Source organism: Nasonia vitripennis, chromosome 1 (assembly GCF_009193385.2).
Source record: "Nasonia vitripennis strain AsymCx chromosome 1, Nvit_psr_1.1, whole genome shotgun sequence".
NCBI classification, from domain to species: domain Eukaryota; kingdom Metazoa; phylum Arthropoda; class Insecta; order Hymenoptera; family Pteromalidae; genus Nasonia; species Nasonia vitripennis.
In genome coordinates, this window is record NC_045757.1 from 36,422,283 (window position 1) to 36,443,155 (window position 20,873).

The window sequence follows — 20,873 nt, forward strand, 5'->3', positions numbered from 1 at the left end:
ACTTACACACACACACACAGGCGGTGGCTACTCGAGGGCAATCCAATCAGAGAAAACAAGGTCGGCGTAATACCATTATCTGCTGCTAACTCGCCGTGTGTGTCACGGATTGATATCGAGTCTGAGAGAAGCGAGTCTCAGACCTACGGCTTCATCGCGAATCGCAGTCCTCGTTTACAAACAATGATATTTTCTCGTGCTTGCATGCGATCGTACTCGAGGATGATTGCTCGAAAAATTTAGTCCGTATAAGCGCGCGTAGCCGGAGAAAAAGCAGGCGAACGACTTCTTCTTCTTCTTCTTCTTTTCGGTCACTGTGCGCCGCGCTCGGAGCGAAACTCTCTTAGTCTTTACTACCGTCGTCCGCCGCGAAACTTGCAGCGCAAAAATTTACAGCACGACTATCCTCCAACTTTTGCCGCTGTGCTACCGCGCGGCGACTCTAAAAATGGCTACGGTGGCGGGAGTCGATATTATATCCCGCGGACGCATTAATCGGCATTCCATTTCCGATATCGCGAGCTGCCCTCCGAGAATGGAAAAATAATATTTCAGAGCTCGCGCAGTTAAAGTTCGAGCTCTATACACGCTGCGCGAGGAAAATTTGCATACCGATATTTTCCCACACGTATACGCGTGCACCTTTTTGAGGCATAGACTTTTTGCTCGTCGCGCTTTATTTTTCAGGTAGCCTCTCTCTCTCTCTCTCTCTCTCTCTCTCTCTCTCTCGGCGATCGTATTCGTCGGGGGAGATATATAGGCCGTGCTCTCGTTACCCGGGATATTTCTTATTTCAGGAGCTGAAATTTACTGTTAATTCACTGTCAGTGTGTATTTCCCCGCGCGCAGCCGAGAGAGAGAGCCTTTCTGTAATTGGTTACGCGGATTTTTTAATAACCCGCTGGGAGTAGCCGCTGCTTTTATAGTGCGCACTGGCTACGCACACACACACACGTATAGGGAGAAAAAATTTACGGTTGTCGAGGAGGAGTACGGCCGCGGCGATCGGTTTAATTAAATAAATACGCGCGAGCATTTTTGCGTGTTTGCCGCTTTTTATGCGCCGCTTTATTCGCGATAATTAGCCGGCGCGACTCTCTGCTAAGAGAGAGAGAGAGAGAGAGAGAGAGAGAGAGAGAGAGAGAGAGAATGTATTTTCATGCTCCGAATTCCCGATTATAATACGGCGGAGATGAAGTTCGCGAAAAGTGTAGGATATGTTATTTCAAACACAGTCGGGAGAGCTGGAGAAGAAGCGATCGCGCGATACAGATCTCAAGTTAAAAGGCGCAACCTCCCATAAAGCACCGGAGGCGCTCCTTCGGCAGCTCACTTAGCGCCGCTATCGGGGTCGCTTAATTGGCCGAATTATCGATAGGTAAGTGCGCAATTGACGAGTGTGGCAAGTGCACTCGCGAGCGGCACACGACCACCGAGAAGCGACATCGTCGGCGATAACGGGTAATGGACCCGCTTTAATGCACCAGAGAGAGAGAGAGAGAGAGAGAGAGAGAGAGAGAGAGAGAGAGAGAGAGAGAGAGAGAGAGAGTCAAAGGCTTTTACGCGCGCTTCGCGGAAATCTAGTTATGCGCGCGCTGGGACGCGAGCTTTATCGATTTAAAAGTTCGCGCGCTTTTGGGAGCGAGCTGCTTTCGACTCTTTTTTTCGCATTAGTACATGGTCGCGATATAATATATTTTAAAGAAAGTGTTGCAGAAAATCGTTACGCATAATCACATTTAGCTCGCGCGCACTGCACACCCCCACTCAAGAGCTTAGCTCGCAGGCACGCATGTCGGCGCATTTTTAGCTTGCTGCTTTCGCGCCCTTTGCACGGCGCGCGTACGTGCTCTCGAGGCTCTCAGACGACGACGGGCTTCTTCTGCGCACTTACGAATTCCAGAGCGTAAAATAATATTTGAGATTGCGCGCGACGAGCTTTTCCCGCGTAATCGAGATCTGTAATGTCTGCGCGACGCGACGTGAGTAAGCAGAAGCTCAGCTACAAGAATGCATTTTTTCCTTCGCTGTATTACTTACAACAATATCGCCGCGTAAAAAGCTTCCCTCCGGGGCTGGGGTAAAAAGATAATTCAATTAAATCTTGCACGTCGTAAAACTCGCGCGGGAAGAGAAATAGGGGCAGCTCGCGTGCTCGCGCATTTGCGCCTTAAGCACCTCGTGCTGCACATAAGAGCGATAACGTGCCAGCTGCTCGCGTGCGATCTGCGCCTCGGACTATTAACGCGACGTGTGTAGAGCAATTAAAATCGTGCGGTTATACGTACGTTAAATAAACAAAATACCCGATAGCCGAGACCTTCGGTTATATCAGTTCCTCGTAAATTTCGTCAGACGCGTCTTCTGATGAAGCACTGCGGAGATCAGCGAAGTAAACTTCTCGAAAATCATAACGCGGCATCATCATCATCCGCGAAGCGCGTGTAGGTACACGGCATTGAACAATGCGCTTACTCAGGGCAAACAGCGTCCGGTGTGGGTTACAGGCGTGCATACATATGCGCGTAACACACAAACGGGGGAGAGTTAGACACGGTGTTGGGTAACACTTACGTTCTCGATTGGACAAAAAAATCTAGACACACGCATCCGTCGAGCTGTGTCCGCGTTCGATTAATTGGGTTAAAGATTTCGGTTCGGATCGATAGCTTTGAGAGATATACAACCACCTCGTTCTTGTTTGCTCTGTACTCTGACTACGTACACGAGGTAACGCAGCTGATAAGGTGTATTAGTGGGCTCGATTAAGTTCGACGATAACGCGGCCGGATATTTAAAGCGATACTCGCGATCGAGAGAATTTATTCTCGAATTATTCCGACAGTCCGTCGAGCCATGAGAAAAAGCTCCGCACCCTCCCACGCGACGCATAACTCAGGGCCGCGCGGAATATTATAAAGCTCGCGAATAAAAAGCTCGACGACGACGACGAGCTGGCAGTGTGCAAACTGGCTTTCTCCAGCGCGTGATAAAGGATCTGCTCAGGCCAAACAACGTATTCATTGTTGCCTCGCAGGAAGGAAAACAGCCGGAAGCTCGAGGCGGGAAAGAAACCGCGAGCGATACATCTGTCTGCGAGCTTTTTCTCCCCTGGGGTGCAGTGCTTTACTCCGAGAGAGCGCGAGGGGATACGCAACAATTTTTCTGGAAAAAAAAATCGATCCACGCTTCTCCGTCTTCTAAACTCGGCGATTTCGAAAACGAGCCGCGAAGCCTAACACCCCCCATTGGCCGGCTTTATCAGCCGTGCAGCAACCGCGAGCCAAGAGGCTGTGTGACGGCCGTTAAGCGCGCATCGGCCGTGGGCTATTGCACTTTTAACGTCATGGGCTGGGATGTGTCCAAGACGCGGATGACGCGACAAACTACTGCCGGCATGTGTGGATATTTTTTGGGGTGGGATTTCGATGGAGGAATTTTTCAGAAGAGCACGCGAAGGCTGTTTTTTCGCTTATCTCGTTAGAATAGCCGGTACTCGCCGCAATCGAATTTCCTACTAGAGATAATGATCGCGAACGTAATAGCATCAAGGACGCATGGAACGTACAGAAAATAGTTTCTTTTTTCGGAGTAGCGCTTCAAGGCTGTCGGAAAAAAAGTATTCCAGCTAATTAGCCGCTTGTCGGAAATAAAAGTCACACTTTTTTTTCATAGCCCCCCGCGAGAGTACATAGAAAACGCTTGGCTTTCCGTGTGCTGAAAAAATTAACGAAACCGCGGCGGACAAGCGACAGATCAAACAGCGATTACGCAACTTTCGACGCGTCGGGGTACACACGCACGCGCGGAGTCAAACTCGTTAAAAACTGGCCTACACGTGACACACGTACCACGAAATAAACCGCGGCCGCAGAGACGCGCGTCGATGTCAACATGTGAAAAGTCGCGCACGTGACCGTCGTCGCACCTCCGACGATGCAAATATGCGTGTACGATTTTATTGCCTGTTTGCCAAGCGAGCGACGACGATTTTCCCGTGTGTGGTGTTTATCGGCTGCAGAGAGACGAGGAATTTTCGAGGGAGTAAAATCGCTCGCGTCTCGTGACTTACTGACCTAAAAAGAGACCGAACGAAATTATCGCGCGTCTTTGGAGATAAGGCGACGCGACGAGCGCGTGCTGCTATACGTCGGGAATATACGGATTTTCGGTTGGAGGTCAATAGCTCTTATACGCGCGATAAGGGCCTCGATAATCTCGTGGCGCAAACAAATTTTTCGCCCGTATTTCCTCCGCGGTCGAGCGAGTAACTATTTTTTTTTCTGCCCAGACGATTTTCAATTAGAGGCTCGAATTTTGAAACATCGGGAAGTAAATCATTACCGCGGAACGACTTAATGGGCGGCCGCTGCATTAGTCCCGATACCTATAGCCTCGGGCGCGATCGAAAATAGCTTCATCTGCCGGATAAATAACCTTTTTCCGAACCCTTAACTTAATGGTCCGGCGCCATACCTTTCCGAGAACAATAAAACGAGCGGCTCGATCAGCCGAGACGTTTTTTGCTCCTCCCTCGAATATTATAGCGATAAAATACATAAACAATTTTTTCAGCTTTACGTAAGTCAAACGTGTTTTCTTCGCAGCGCGGCACCTCTCGCTAGCACATACGGTTTGTGTTTGCTAACCTTGGTAGTGAAAGTACGTATACATACGATTCGTTTTGTACGGAGCAAAAAAGCTCTCTGCTCGTAATAATTACTCCGAGTATAAGAGAGAGAAGCAATTATCGCGGCGCTTCCGTCTTCGAACCTGACTCACCGCATGCCGGTATAAATAATACACGAATTTATCCGCGAGATGTAAACAAAAACTGCAGGAAAGCAAAAAAGCCCCAAAATTATCATACGCCGTTGAACGATCGGATCGCAATCAGCCTCTGTATACTGTATACGAGGTACGCGAGAAGATCCAATGTATAAGTCCAGTCGGTGTATCGAGCCGATCGAATCTCGATTAGCAAAACCAACTCATTTCGTCGCGTCCGCAAAGTCGTTAGATGAGCCGAGCCGATAATCGCGAGCGATGCGCACGGCTGCATTATGTGATCGCGTGGAAAACAAGAAACTGCCAACTGTCAATCATTAAGTAGCCGCTGCTGCTGTATACTTAGCGACCGGTGCATTAGCCGTGAGTTATAAGCCGATTAGAGGCTGTAATTAATTTATTATTAATGCCTCTCAGATAAGCCGGAATCGCGGGGCAATTAAATGTAGCTAAGCAAGCTTTTTCTTCGAGTTTTTTTCTTTCTCGAGTCGACAATGATATCGATCACAGTTTCTACTAATAATTTAGTATTTTCGTCCGAATCCATCGACGCATCATCGCACGACATAATGAAACGGTCATCCCGTTTTACGAGCGGCAAACTTGAAATTGCAAAAAAGTGTTGCAATGCAGAGCGGGGCAGAGAGAATGTGCCGAGCTTGCAGAGGGAAAACGATCGCGCGCGAGCGCGCATGCGGCAGCCAAGGAAAAGAAAAGACGGAGAGGGAACCCGGATAATTGCCGAGTACGCCGGTTCAATTAAAAAGTCAATCAGCCGCTCGCGCGCGGCGAATGCGCTCGAGCAAGAGAGAGAGAGAGAGAGAGAGAGAGAGAGAAAGAGTATATATGTGCATTGGTGTGTGCAGCCGAGGCGACACAAGCCAGTTGATCGAGCCGACTCTGTGACTGAGTAGCTTGTGTAACGTGTGGAGGTGGATGTAGGACTGTTTTGCTCGAATAGTTGCGATTTTATTCCGATGTTTGATAAAAAAGAAGCGACAGGTGGATCCCGTCCCGTCGTCGGTATAAATCTTTTACGACTACTCGCTGGCTTTACAACACACCTCGCTAGGATAGTTTAACAAACTATACGGTCCCGTAACAAGGCTCGTCCGAGAAAAATCCCTGGGGCTCTTAACAAGCCAGTCTCTGCAACATTCTTCTTAATGGAAACATCATCCGGATCCTCTTCTGGCTACTTATACGGCCGCGCGCGATCGTCCTTATATGACACGGGACTCCGAGCCGACTCCTAGATGTACCCCAATTAAAGGCGAGACATCGTCGGCGGGGACGGAACGAGCGGTGGCGCTATACAAGTGATTTACAGATCCTCAAATCCCGCGGACGAATTTATTGGTCCTTCCGAAGGACCAGCCTATAAATCCGACGCTAACAATGACGGAATGCCTTTTTCAAACCGCATACCGTGTACCAACAATAATTCACAATTCGGTACAAACCGCGGGCTGAATTTATTCCCAATCATCCTAATAACTCTCGCCCCCGACGTTGTCATCCCCCATGGGGGAAGAGCCTCCTCAAAAATTCGTCGCATAAATCGCGTCCTCCCCCACTCTCCAGAGCGAGCATAACGATCGCGCGTAAATTTACATCGAAGGTCGTTGAGGGAGAGGCAAGGATGTGCATCGACGTCGATTAATAGATCTGCGGGCCCGTTTACATCAGACAGACCCCCATCCTCGAGCTGACGTCGCGAGATATCTCATGAGAGAGATAAGGATCTGCCGATCGATGGCTCTCGATCGATCGATCGATCGGCACTGCGGAGAATGCAGAATGAAGGCGTGTATGATATGCGCGACTTGTGTACAGGGTAGCGATATTGCCAATTTTTTCTCGGTATTGTTATTGTGTTTTTTTTCGTTCTTTTATTATTGCGGGATCTAGGATTATATACTTTGTAGCTGCGCAAGGGCTATCGGGTACGAAGTTTGCGGTGTATAATTACACTTTCGAGATTACGGCGCAGATTGCGGAGTACGCTTTTCGTGTATGCAATTAATCAGAGCTGCATTCTAATTAAGAATAAACAAGATAATTGGATTTTTGCGTCGGAAAAATATTTTTAGCTTTTTGCACACTTGATAATGAAATTACTTATCTGGGGGACACTCGTACGCGTGAGCGATAATGCGATTGCAAAAATCGCTCGTGAAAACAGCCGCGCTCGCAATTGGAAAACTCGTTAATTTAAAAAAAATGCGATGTAAGCACTCGGTTCCCAAACAATAAAATAACGATTAGCGGCTCGGGAAAAAGCTCTCAGCTGCACAAAAATATCCGAAAGGCTGAACCGCGATGATTGATAAAGCTCCCGCGCACAATACACATTGAGCCGGCGCTCGTTTCGCTCTTCCTCTCTCATCCCTCGCGCGCGATGTAAATCCGACTCGTTAGTGGCGTTAATGCACTACACTCGCTAGAAAAACTCGGCCCGCGTAATGAGGCACTTTTGTCGCTTAATTATACAGGGACTAGCCGACGCGTCTCTTAATTACAGACGAGGGTCGCGTCCCTCTCTCAATCGCGGGAAAGCCGAATTTTCGCTGTGAAAAGGCTCAATCAAGCCTCGGTTATTCAGGGGGGAGCGAGTGTATCGACGGATGATTGCGACTTGCGGAGGGTGAAGATTTCTTTACGCATCGATGAAAAAGTACATCTCGCCTATAATCTATTAAGTATGCACCGTGAGAGATCGGTATGAAGGGCCGCACGCGCGGACGCTCTCTCCCTCAACAAACAAAACAGCCATAAATCTGAGCTCCAACCTGCGCGGGCTATCCGAAAAATCCCGGCACCTCCAAACTCCCATCGATAACTCGGCTCTCGTGTCCCTCCCAGTTGAATTTCCACTGCATCCACATAAAGCGCCTTCGAGATAGCTCTACTACATAGAGCGAGAGCGAGAAATCCCGGCAGCAGCGAGTTATACGTGACAGGGTCTTTTTGGGTTCGATGCCCCGGGCGACGGACAAAACAGCCGCGAGTGAGAGAGAGAGAGAGAGAGAGAGAGAGAGAGAGAGAGAGAGCGGGGAGCTTCCAAGTCAGCGGAATAAAGTTTTCGCCGTGGCGCCGGCGCCCGAAAACTTACGAAAACTGCAAGTGCACCCGAGAGCTCGACTCTCTCTCGCACTGTTATACGTGTACGTGTGTGCGTGTGTGTGATCGACTCGGCGGCGAGTTCAATTTGTAAACAGGACTCTCAATAATGGAGGATTGTTACACCCCGGAGAGCACAAATGCGAGTGGGAGCGGCCGAAGGAACAATAAGAGCGCGGAGAGATGCTTAATTCTGCTCTCTCGAAGCTTTTTTTCCCCGCTGCTCTCTTGATAGCCCGAGCATTTTTTGAGCGCGAGGCCTTGCCTCCGCGTGTAACGACTTGCGTCGACGAGAGTAACAGAGAGCGTACACTGACCCAGAAACCCCGCGAGCGCGCGAATTTGTTTGCTCGCCGTGTTATCGGCGAGTTCTCGCTGCATTTTTCGAATTTCGAGTCTCGCTCCCGAAGACGCCCGGGATTTATGTCTGTTTTGTTCGCGCGAGCTTTTTCAACAAACGCCCGCCCGATCCGCCGACTTTGCGCTGTACACGTATAATCCCGCGCGGTTTCGGAAAATACATATTTCGCGTCGCGCGCCGCTCTCGAAGACGTCGTATATATCCACTGCCCTGAAATGCTTGTTTTGCATTTTCCGCTACTTCAAAACAAGCATAAGCGCGTATCCATTCCTCGTCCGTTTGCAGACACGGCTCTCGAAGATTGCGCGAGTTACTTTCCAATCTCGTCGCTCGCTCGCCTGCGCGCAATATTTATAAACACAAAAGATAGAGGGAAAAAAAGCTCGATGATAAAGCACAGAAAGCCGCATACCTGGCCGACTCCTCATCGCCGGGAGTTTTTCCGCGCTGCGGCACAGGAAGAAAGACAGACATCACCCTCGCGCGCGTAAGGCGAGAGGCACGTTGATAAGCTTATCTCTCGCTCTGTCTCTGTGTCGCGATGATTATTGCCGCTTTGGATTTGCATGCGCGCGAGTGACGCAACGACGGACGATCGAGAGCTGCTCGTTCTGACATACACATATAGTAGGGGTCAGTGATCGGCTTGTTGCCGAATGCTATTCGCGCAACCTATACACATCAGCCGAGTTCGGAGAATCGAAGGATCGTCGAACTCGGGAGATGAGCATATTTTTCGCGAGCTTTGTTAGTCCTACACGAGTCCGTTACAGAAACTCGCACTCGATAAGCTGCGTGAGTATACTACGTGTGTACCGAGAAATCTCGCGATTGTGTAACGCGTATAGACGGCAGTCGCGACGTTTATTTCGTGGGAATCACAGTTGCGTTATACAGCCGAGAGGGTGACTCTCGGATTCTCACCTGCGAAACACGTGCGTTGCACCACCTTCTGTTTGCATTGTGCATGTCTCCGGCACTCGATATATCCTATATGTTTCTTCCGCCCGATATGTGGTGCATAAAGTGTATAGCATTTCGTCACGCGTGGAATTCATTGATAAAACTGCGCGATTTTTCCGAGGCTGCCGTCGATGATTATTTCGCAATATCGGAATACCGATGCGGCTACTATATCGTGACACACGATAACGCGCGATAAGCAGCGCCGAACAATAGCTGCAAAAATGATACGGAAGCTTCCGGGGGGATTTCCCCGTAAAAATCGCGCGGCCTTGATTTCTCTCTACAATTCTTCGGTAATAATAACAGGAAAACGCGCAAAATCCCCTATATATAATCTCGCGGACAGTCGTGCGCGTAACCCACTTATCGCTCGTCGGAGGGGCCCGACTGAAAACCGAGACGCGAGAAACGAAGACCAAACACAGCGCTGCATTCCAGCCCCGTCTTGCGCCGAGTGTATAAGCGTATGTGTACGGACAGATAGTATCGACTGGTATAGAGCCGACGACCCCGAGGCTCTGAACAATTCATGACGTAGCTGCTGGAAGAACTAGTCGATTCTCCCTTATTTTCCCTTGCTTTCGCAGAATTTCGCCATCGCACTGTGTGTTTCGTGGATGCATTCGTCGAAAAGCTCGCGTTTTCTCGAAAAAAACTCAACGAAACGTCGCGAATAAACAGACTCGCATTCTAGTCCACGTTTCACCGTCTTTTCCTACTCCTCGCAGCTATACTCGCGGCGAGTTCGTCGCACCATCGCACAGCCCCTCGCATCGATCGGTTCAACCAGAGAACCGCTACCAGCGCAGCTACCGTTCTTTTTCTATATTTACGTCTCGAGAGCGCGCATACATGCGCTTTATCATCTTACCCGAGCTATTATCAGATAGTCGCCGCGCCAGATTACGAATTCGAGATGCATCGAGATATAATACTCGCGAATCGACGCCTGCGCGACATGTGATGCTCTTCGGCGTTCGCTTACGTAAGGGTAAACGCGCGTGTAATCTCTCTCTCTCTCTCTCTCTCTCTCTCTCTCTCTCTCTCTCTCTCTCTCTCTCTCTCTCTCTCTCTCTCTCTGAAGGATGAAATTATGTGCATGACCGATTGTGTCGACGTCGCTTCGACGTTGATGGATTTTCAACGATTTTTTCCTCCCTCCGCGCGATTATTACATTTTATTTATAAAACACCTCGCTGGATCTCGTTCGAAGACAAAGCGAAACCTAATCGAATTTTACAGCCGTAAACCGCGACGACGCCGGAGATGTTTACGAGCTGTGCACGACGATTGTATCAATCAATTTTCGCAAACTTGCTCGTAAACGCTACTGCTGCTGCCACGATATCAATATTCATGCGCGCGAGTGTGCAGATCTGCTTTGAAAATCAATCGAGCTCTGCCTCGAAAGTCTGTGTATGATTGACGGCCCCGCGAACAGCTGATCAAGGAAAACAGCGCGTCATCGTTTTCCATATTTTCAGCGCGATGTGTGCAGTGTTGTAAAATACGCCGCGAGCGCGAGCTATTGTTCGTCGGCGAGGAGAGATATAAGATAATGAGCACAGCTAGACTGCTTGACTGTGCAGCTCGCGGTTTTTTCTCTCTCTTTCTCGACGTCAACCGCTGGAATCCGCTTCAATAGGCAGAAATTTGTGTTTAGCGAGTGAAACAATAGATATACGCGTGTTCGTTTTTTTTCGCGATCTAGAGACTCGGAGGTCGTTCCGCCAGTGACACAGCAGATGCACAGCGATGATTCAGACGATGAACCAGTTCGATAAGTTCGATTCGAAGCTTCTCGTTGTTTACCGCGCCGAGATCAGAGTCGACTCTCGAAGTTTGACGCTCGGGGCAAGAACGGAAAAATAAGAGAACAACGAAAGCGAGCGAGCCCGTAAGCGTTTTGTCGAGCAGCTAATCAATCGCCGAACGGTAGGAGGGGGCTATTAGGCCCCGGCGAACACGAGGAAAGCGCCCGTCGTCTTTGGTGGCCCGCATCGCTTATTCCCGGATAATTTGTTAGCCCGGCTCTAAACGATTGCCTACACGACTTTTGTTTCACCGAGCGTTTAGCGGTGCAGGATTAAAGAGACTTCGTTAGGGGCCGCGAATTAAGAGGATCATCAACGCACTGTGGGAACATATGCGGGCCTATGCGTTGACTTTACGATAAGTGGTTAATCGATTCTAATTTCGATGCTTTGTTTGACTAAAATCTTCTAAAATTAAAACAGCCGGAAAAAAATGCCTGAAGCATCAAACGGTTACACTCGTCCCGATACAAATCCTCTCGACATCGCGGGACGTCTCGCTGCTGCTGCGCAGCCGCGGAGCTTCGCGCGCGCGAGTGGTGCTCGACTCTCCGTGAGAAAGCCAAACAAACATCTCGAGGCGCGAGTCTCGAGTACTATACGCGCGCACGGCCTCGACTAATTCACGTGCGCCGCCGCGGCTTTTTTGTCCTGCACACAGGCTTTTCTCCGCGCTCGCGCGCGCAGACTCGAATTCTTCCTTGCTATTGACTCGAGTCGTTACACGCGAGGGAGTAGACACAGCTCGGCTGAGAGAGGATGCATGGGAAATTCGGGATGCGCGCCGGGGCCGCGTTCACGCCTGTTTACGAGTGGCTTTTCTTTGAATGCGTTTCAACACTTTTTTCCTCGGGAGGTGATGGATTGCTTTTGTGTTGGGGCTTTGTGGTAATTTGTAGGCTGGATTATGTGCGTTAGGAGACGAATTTCCGTGGGGAGAAAAAAGAGACAGGGCTAAGGATCCAGAATCAATTCTCGCGCGCGATGGGAAGATGAACGCTTCTCGCGCGTACGTTATTACGTCGCGAAGGGGCTAAAACTCGTATGAACATGAAGAGATATCGAGCGCGCGTGGGGAGGTAATTTCGCGGCTCCCGCGCTCTGTGATTATCCGGGCTTAATCCGCGACTGATGTATTGCCGCGGCGATTATCGAGTCCGAATTGATTGACCGAACGGTGTAATTGCGCGCCAATAACGGGCTATTATTCGGCCGCTTATGTCCGCTAAGTGAAATAGATGGAGCTCGCGCTATTTTTGACTCCTCGCTCTGACTTACGAGCCTCGATCTTCTTCTCTCTAAGTCTGATGTGCACGATTCGAAATTCAAAATTCCCGCCGTAAAGCCAGTCGATAAATCAAGCTCGGGAGCTGTACAGCCGCGAAAAATGCGAAAGAGTCGCACAGTTTATGCAGTCCCTACCGTGCGTATAGTGTACCTGTTTATGTTATGACTGGCCAGTTTATGATCGCAATCTGGGTCAGATACGGCAACCGATCCCACTGCCGGTCATATAGTCGCCGACTTCCATACGTCTCTCTCAGGCGAATCGATGTCCAGCCCTTTTTGCCCCTCGCGTGACGATCGCGGAATGTATAAGTAAGGAGGAGCGTTTACTGCCCCGGTCTATTTTCGAGATAGAGATACAGAGCTAATGGCGCGCGGCCTCGTAAAGGGGGGCCGAGATCGGCAAGCGAGGGTTTACGCGCGGGCGTATCAAAAATGTTCAGAGGAGCTCCATAAAACGCGCCCGATCGACCTACATGCGCGCCACACACGAGCTCTGTATATTTTTCGGGCGTTTGATTATGCGCGCGCGCGCGCGTGTAATCGTTGCAATCGATCGCGATCGATTGCATTATCAGCTAATTGATTCTTCTGCGAAGACGAGAGCAGAGATGACAGGTTACGCGGAAGTGATTTGATTATACCTAAGATTGATGCGCGTACGCGAAATACCGCTGAATTTTACTAGCGGAAAAAATTCTCCCTTTCAAATCCCATCGCCAGCTCGTGTAGCGCACGGAATTCTCGAGCGGCTGCCGCGAGTGATTGTAATTACCAGATATTGTGCTCGTGCCGGAGAGCGTATCCTTTGCTCCGGTCTCTCGCTCGCGCCGATATTTATGCGCGGAATTACGCTCGGAATGTTAATGCGCCTCCGCTTCTCCTTGTATATTCTCGGCGTTCGCACGCAGGTGGCCCTACACTCGTTCTTTCCGTCACCCGACTTTCGCGAATTTTTGCGCCACTCGCTTTCACCGATGCGTATGCCTGTATACACGTATGTAAATAATCTTATCGTCGTCTGCGCTGACAGGTGAGAGATGGGGCATAAATACCGCGGCGTTGATATTTTTGGCTAGTGCTTATCGTTCAGAGATTTTCCGGTCACACACTGTGAGATAATTTTTCGAATGCAATAAAGATAAAAGACTATATATGCGTATTCCTTTTTCATTAGTTGCAAGCTATTTATTGGCCTGTTTTCGTAAATCTTTTGACGATACCCTTACGCGAGGAATTTTTGAGAATACTGCTACCACATTCCCTATACAATTATTAATAACGTCAACACCACGTTTCAAAAATAAAAAATCCCACACACACGCACATCTCACTACGTCAACACCCCAGGGCCTCGTCAATTATCCTCGGGCGCGAACAATGACAAAAAAAGCAGAGGAAACCGATCCACCCGTGTACACTGGGTGCGCGCGTGAAAGTGTCGCCCGATAATCGTGAAAAGCATCGGCGAAGATCGATCACCTCGGCGCGCGTCGAATTTTTAAACGCTGTACATGCGAGACGAGACGAGCCGCAGACGGAGAAAAAACACGCGGCCGCGTGTATACACAGAAATAATTGATCACTGCGCGAGTGTATAATACGAGTAAGGATAGACGAGTAGTCGCGTCGTTAGAAGCGATAAGCCGCGAGACTTTTTTCTCTGTCTTCACTGATCGTGGAGAGGAATATTACTCGGTATATAGACACGCTAATTGATCGTCGCCGGCTTTGTGATTGCATTCTGCCGGCGCGGCTTATTATCGATTCTAGTTTGACGAGAGACGACGCGGATGGGATCGGGGAAAAATCGCGAGAGACGCCGAGAATTCCGCTGATAAAGTCGAGAGTCCAAAGATTGACGGGAAGAGCTTGTCGGGACATTACGGCACTATCTCTTTGATGATAAAATCTCTCCGCTTTTGTGTAGGATTTTCTTGTACACGCGAGAGTATGATTGATCGAGGCTAAAAATTTTACACAGAAAAAGCAATGTTTCCAACTCGAAACAATATCCGCACACGATCGTACACAGCCGACGAGAAATTCGCACCTCGCGCGAAATCGATCTAGTTTTCTAGACCCTTTTTTCCACTTTGCGTTTAACGAGCCCGGCGTGGAGAACCCGTTCCGCGCAGCCGGCCGTGAAAATCCTTCCCCCGCTGGAATGTTAATGATTCCTTAATGATATAAACGACGAGCGGCGTAACACGCGTATAAAAAGCGAGTTTGCTCGCGCGGGAGAATCACGAGGCTTTTGAGAGGAGCAGACGCGCGTATACGCGACGAATTAAACGATGAGCTGATCTCGCTGAATACGATTTACAATAACGATTGTTCTTTTTTGCTTCTCTGTTTCAGGTAAGAACGAGTTTTCCTTCATGCTTCACACAAATGCTTGTAAAATTCTTTGCGTTTTCCTTACTGTTTTGGTGAGTCCAACTACTGCAAAATTACACACGTAGAAAATCGAATCTAAAATCAAGGTGATAGCGTGGAATGCAAATTCGTATATACACGTATAGAGAACTAGCCACTCAGCCGAGCGATTTACAGCTGGAAAGTAGAACGCGCCGCGCGTTCGCCGAATTGTTATATAACTGGGTCACACTTGACTAATGACACAATGGCACGAGTAGGATTATTTCGCCGGCGCAGCTCCTCTTTGTGAGCGCGTCCTTTCGTCGGCGGCAGCGGCCAAGGTTTTGCCGCTGACGTTTGATGGATCGACCACCTGATCAGTCCTATTATACGTGTACATATAGGAGCGAGCGAACATCAAAGCGCAAATCGACGCGGGATTACGCGAGTACATGCGCACTGTGCGCGCGCGAACATCCTAATGACGAATGGATGAGCGCGCGCGAGAAAGGATGTAATAAAGAGAGGAGAGCTGCCTCGCGCAGCTCCCACCTCGGGGGGACAATTTATTGGAATAACAGTCGTATGAATTCACGCTAATGGATATGCCGTCGATCGTAATATCCGTCAAGTTATGTACGTCTGTATAATAGCGAGAAACGCATATTTATCCCGTTGTAATTGTCTAACTGCTACCAGGCTGGAATTTCTTTTGTAGCTCTATTTTTCGCAATCGGTGAAACACCGGAGACCTTCAAAACCTGGATTTTCGATACCATGATAAATGACAGCTTTCCCTCGCGTACACAACAACGACACACTCTATTCCCCGACGGGGGCTGGTATATCAGCAGAGAACAAACCGAGAGACAGGTTGTGCGACCAGCACGCATAACAATAAACCAGCTCAGCGACACCTTACGCATTTATCGCGAGATTAGATTATCTGAGCGTGCACCGAGTCACTCTCTCACTACACACACGCACGGACAATGGCGCCAACCTGACGCGCTCTCAGGATCGATCTCGCGCTGCGCGCATAGCGCGGAAGCTTATGCGAGCGAGCGGCACAATCGAGTCTCGTTAAGTCGAGCTTTATTGAGCCGAGATCATTTACCGAGCTATTCAGCCTCCGCCGATTTTTCTCCGTCAGCTTTTCGTGCAGCCGCATTCCATCAGCTCGAAACGCTCTCGTTATGTCATCGGGCAGATAAATTCGCTGCGAGCTTGAATTATCGACGATCCTCCGGAGGATATTATTATACACACACACGCGAGGATGACGAAATAACTCGCCTGTCACTCTTATGAGCTTGCCACTGGGCACACGAAATTTTCTATATTATCTTTGCACTCGAGCAAATGTTTTTGGTACCATACTAGTCGTCATCGTCGATTTTCGTTGCGTCGCGGGAAACCTTCGAGGTGTACAGTCGCGACTATTGACCGAAGATATTATCGCGGGAACGATACCGCGCGACGTGGTTCATTGATATAGGTACGGCTATTTTTAGCGGCGGGAGATGAAAAAATGCCAGTGACTTGCGAGATGCTCGGCAAACTGTACTTGGAAAGCGTCGCGGATTTTGGTTCCGTCGAGAGAGTCGCGCGATAAAGAAAACTACCAATAAATTCGTAATCTCGCCGAGTGTAAAAATTCCACATGCTCGCAGCGCAAAGTCTAAGTTCGATAAGGAGAGTGAAAAATCTCTAGGTTCAATAACACATCTCCTCGCGTTTATCGAAGGTCTTACGTCGGAGTTTATTGACTGGTTCGCGCATCATTCCGGCAAATAAAGGTGTATTCCCGGCGCGGTAACAATGTGCGGGCACTTATCTGCTATAAGGCAAACCAGAGCAACGACGATATTGTGGTAGTGCCGTTCTCGCATCGATAAAGACCAACTTTCAACAGTCGAGATTCGGAGGAAGCCTCGATCGTTGATGAATTCCGATGCTAATCTCGACCCTCTTGTTATGTTACACACTGCTCGGCGTTACGCAAGCGTCCGTATAACGGCATACCGATCTCTCGGCCGCGAAAATTCTGGATAAAAGAGACACGCACTACTATATGTATACGCTGTCGCGAAAATTCAGACGATAATACGCTCGTTTTTATCTAATTACCTGGAATTCGGCGATAAAGTTGCATTAACCGGCGAGATAAATAGTCTATAACGACACATCGGCCAAGCGTGTGCGATTAGCACACATATTTATAATGAAAAATTACCAGACGCATAACGCGTGTAAGAAACTCGACTCGTATTAAGCTGACGAGCGATAAACTTGAAAATTAATGATTACACGCGGACGAGCCGCGATCCGAGATAATTTTCCATTGGCTCGTTCATTCATAATACGCCCGATCCTTCGCTAATACCACCCACATGAGAAGCGAAACCGATTTCTCTATAGCCTTACGCGTATTAAAAATCCGGCAAAAAGCTTCTCTGAATTCGACTCGCTCGTAAAGCCGCATTCCTGTATACACTGAGAGACCCATACACACACACACACAGAAACACAGACAGAGTCGAGCGAGAGGCTGTGACGAGTACGAGTGCTTGGCAAACAAGGTAATGTATTTATAGAGAGGACACACGCACGCGCGCGCGCGTCCCTCCTCTTCATCTTCATCATCTTCAGCGCCGCCGCGGCGACGACGACCTTACGGCCGCGCGCAGCCATCCTTCGCGCTTTTCCTCGTTTCACGTCCTTACACACTCGCCGCTGACGCGTGAGTGTACCTACCCTTGGCTCGAGCGCTTTGCGCTTGTTTGCGAGGATTACTTTGCGAGGAGTAGGAGGGATTACTTGAATTACCATGTGTGTGTGTGTGTGTGTGTGTGTGTGTGTGTGTAACGATGGTTTGGATTTTGCACAGCGTATATGTGACGTCAAACGACTTCCGACGGATTAAAGCTCATGTGGCCGTCAGAACGGAGTGTGATTGTTTAGAGTAAACGATCGTAATGACTAGTACTAATGCTCCAGCGTATAGACCGCCTTATTACAGCCGTAACAAATAATTACATAAATCCCACGCGGCAACGCGCACTTAATTAATTCCGCAAAAAAGCCCGAGTCGATACGTACGCGCAGACGCACACACAGCTCGAAAACGAAGTAGCACCTGCTAGTGTACGGAAACATAAACACGCGTATTACAAGAAAAAAATCCGACGAAACATCCTCCGCTTATGTATAGGCATCTATCTACATACAAGCGTAGCTTTTAATTACGTCTATACACACTCAGGTAGCGAATAGAGTCGATAGATTATTCGCGCCTATCTCGAGCTCTCGGGGGTAATTAGCGGCGCAGTTAATTGTGCAATTTCGCGAGAATGAAATTTATACATGCGCGCGCGTGGCAGCAGCGGCTCTTATATATACAAGCATACGCGATGATAATCGGACGCCGGAATCTGGCTCTTATCTCCGCGCGCGTATAATGTAATTGAAAAGCCCCTCGCGCGAGAGCTGCTCATCTCCCGAAGACGCTGTACATTAACTCGGCCTGTAAAATATGTGAAATAATATTTACATGATAAGCTCGTCGTTCCTTTTTTCGAAGATCGCGATTTCCATCGCTGACTTTATCTTGTTAACGCGAACTTTCTTCATACCTGCTTGTGCGTACAAATAAAGCTCAAATGTCAGTTATACAGCATGAGCGGCCCAAACGGGCTCAAGAAAGGCAGTTTTGGCATGGATGACATATTGCTTTATATTATTCTCTCACAGATCAAGATAAGGGAAATCGAAACGTGCCTATGCGCCACCTATGCGTCATAATCGACTACTAACAGGTCACAAGAGGAAACTTCGCGTAACGGAACACAAGCTTTGCACACACACACGACAAATAAATTCTCCGCTTTTACTTTTGAATTATCGCGTGAATACATTCCGCTTATACGCGCTCGCGCACGAGCAGAGAGCCGATTCGCGACGACGAATAAAACCGCGGCAATATTGTGCTACTTCTAATGTCGTCCGATTAATTAGAGCCGCGAGCAGGTACAGGCATATACGCGCGTTAATGGATTTCGTGTTGCTGGTTATTTACGATTAGGAGAGTTTTGCGCGGCAGCCCTTTCGCGCGCGTCGATAAGATCGCTGTAATGATAGACTCCGACAGATAGAGCGAGTATGCAGTTTAGCGGGTAATGATGTTTGTAAACAAGATTCGCCGGAAAAAATATATTCACAATCGCGAATTATGCGGAAAAGAGCTACTTAGAAAAACTCAGTCACGATATAAAAGCGATTCTCCAAAAAAATTCACCGCCTTTCTCAAAAACACACACTCGCACAATGCACAACAAACAAGCGTGCCCAATCATCTCTCCCGGCGAGAGCGGCAATCAGCTCCGAAAAATTTCTTCTCGCGCGTGCAAAAAATCCCGTTCGCACCTATACGCACACACACATACACTTTCTCCCTATATAACGCCTCACTCGCTACTTACGTACGTACAGTATTATACACACAGACGTGTGTACGCGCAAACTCTTTATTATTTGTTCCCGTTCGCAGAACGCGCGCGATTACCGCGGAGGGAGAAAACGAGCGGGTATGCGAGCTGCGCATACCCGTAAATTAAAGAGGAGGTCTGACGCGGAGCGGGAAAATTAAGAGGGATGTATAAGATATGCGTTTTTGCGCGCGCAGACGGATTTTAATTTGCAGCGGAGGGAGAGAGAGATGAAATGAATTTATCGGATTCAATTATAAGCTGCCGCGCTTTTTCCGGGAACCTGTACACACGGTGTGGGAGTGGAAATTTAAAAGGAGAGAGAGAGAGAGAGAGAGATTTGGAGGGAACAAGTGCACTAAAACAGACGTGATTCAAGACGACATGCGGAAGACGAAGAGGGCGTCTCGCTCCTCTAAAGCAGCGGGCGGTGGCGCAAGGCTGATTGAAAACTCGAGCTAAATCTTGCTGTCTCCCAACTTTTCTCCGCTCTCTCTCTCTCTCTCTCTGTTTTCCCCCAATCTCGCCGAAATTTGCACTGACTTGCTTATATTTTCCGCGGCGGGGATTTATCGAGCTGTTTATCGCGACTGCGAGATCGACCTCGCGCGGCGCACCTTCAATTACCCGCGCGAAATTCGGTCTCTTGCATCAGCAGACGACGTGCAAAAAGCCAGAGACGAGATGGGCGGGGCGACGACAAATAGCCCGAGAGACGTTTCAATCCGGAGGAGTAGCTCTCCCGCCGAAATTTTTTCAACTCTGTATACGGCTAAACGTGAGAACACAGGGCCGTTTTCTCGCACGACGTCGGAGGTAAGTCGTAATGGCGAAGCGCGTATTACACTGATAAAGAGCTCAGGAGAGCGGCTAATCTAATTATAATTCGTACCTTCCGTGGGCAGCAATCAATTACGTTTCCCGCGCGCATGAAATTCGAGCCCTGCCGACGACGATTAGCCGCGTGGTGTAAGCGGTGGTTTTCGAAATTCCTCTCTAATAAATTCTTCAAGCCGACAGAGACCGAATTCATATACATTTACTCAGCTCCCCCAAAACGAAAAAGCTCTCGAGCCAATCAAGACGTACGACAGACATAATCGCGAGGGCACGCAATTAATGCGATTCTGATCGGCGTGGCCGCGCGCGAGGCAATCTCCGCTTCCGCCTCTCCTCCTCGCCGTCGGTTCCGGCTTGTTTATGCCGTGTTTTCCGCGCGGGGAAAGCGCGCGCCGTAACTCTGCTTTATCGAAAATTTCGTTTCCGTGCTCTCTCGCGAGAGCCAATACGAAGCTGCCGCCGTCACCACAGCCGGCAGCGCGTATACGGTCTCGGCGTCTGCGAGCGATAAGACGCGACTGCTTTAAAGTAGACGCGATAAATTGTTTATTCGCCGCGGTTCTCTCTCCCCCTCGAGATAGCTCCGTTAATTTGGCGAGTTTTCCTGCGTTCTTTTCTTTGCTCTTTCTCTCTAACGCTGCAGATGAGGATTGAGACATTCCTCTCGGCGGAGCTGCTTTGTGTCCTATGCAGTACTCGGACGTGTCACACCTTGAACCTTTTCTCGCTGTACACACTCGTAAAAGGGCCGCGATAAGGCAGTCGGGACGTGGAAACGCGGAAACGAGCGACGGTGTTATTATTCGCTCTCCTGGAAGCTGCTGGAGAGAGTCGTTGTTTCGCGA

General features: G+C 49.1%; 1 protein-coding gene across 3 annotated transcripts in view; it reads left to right on the forward strand.

The window, feature by feature from the left end:
- Nucleotides 1-20,873, forward strand: part of LOC100678771 — a 105,010-nt gene that overhangs the window by 55,738 nt on the left and 28,399 nt on the right. Inside the window, exon 1 of one of the 3 annotated variants that reach the window (XM_008217381.4) lies at nt 14,710-14,772. The exons of the other annotated variants lie outside the window; for them this stretch is intronic. Coding sequence (XP_008215603.1) covers nt 14,735-14,772 — 38 coding nt within the window. The 5' untranslated portion in view covers nt 14,710-14,734. Of the gene's footprint in view, nt 1-14,709; nt 14,773-20,873 lie in introns of those variants that run through there. 3 annotated transcript variants of the gene reach the window in all.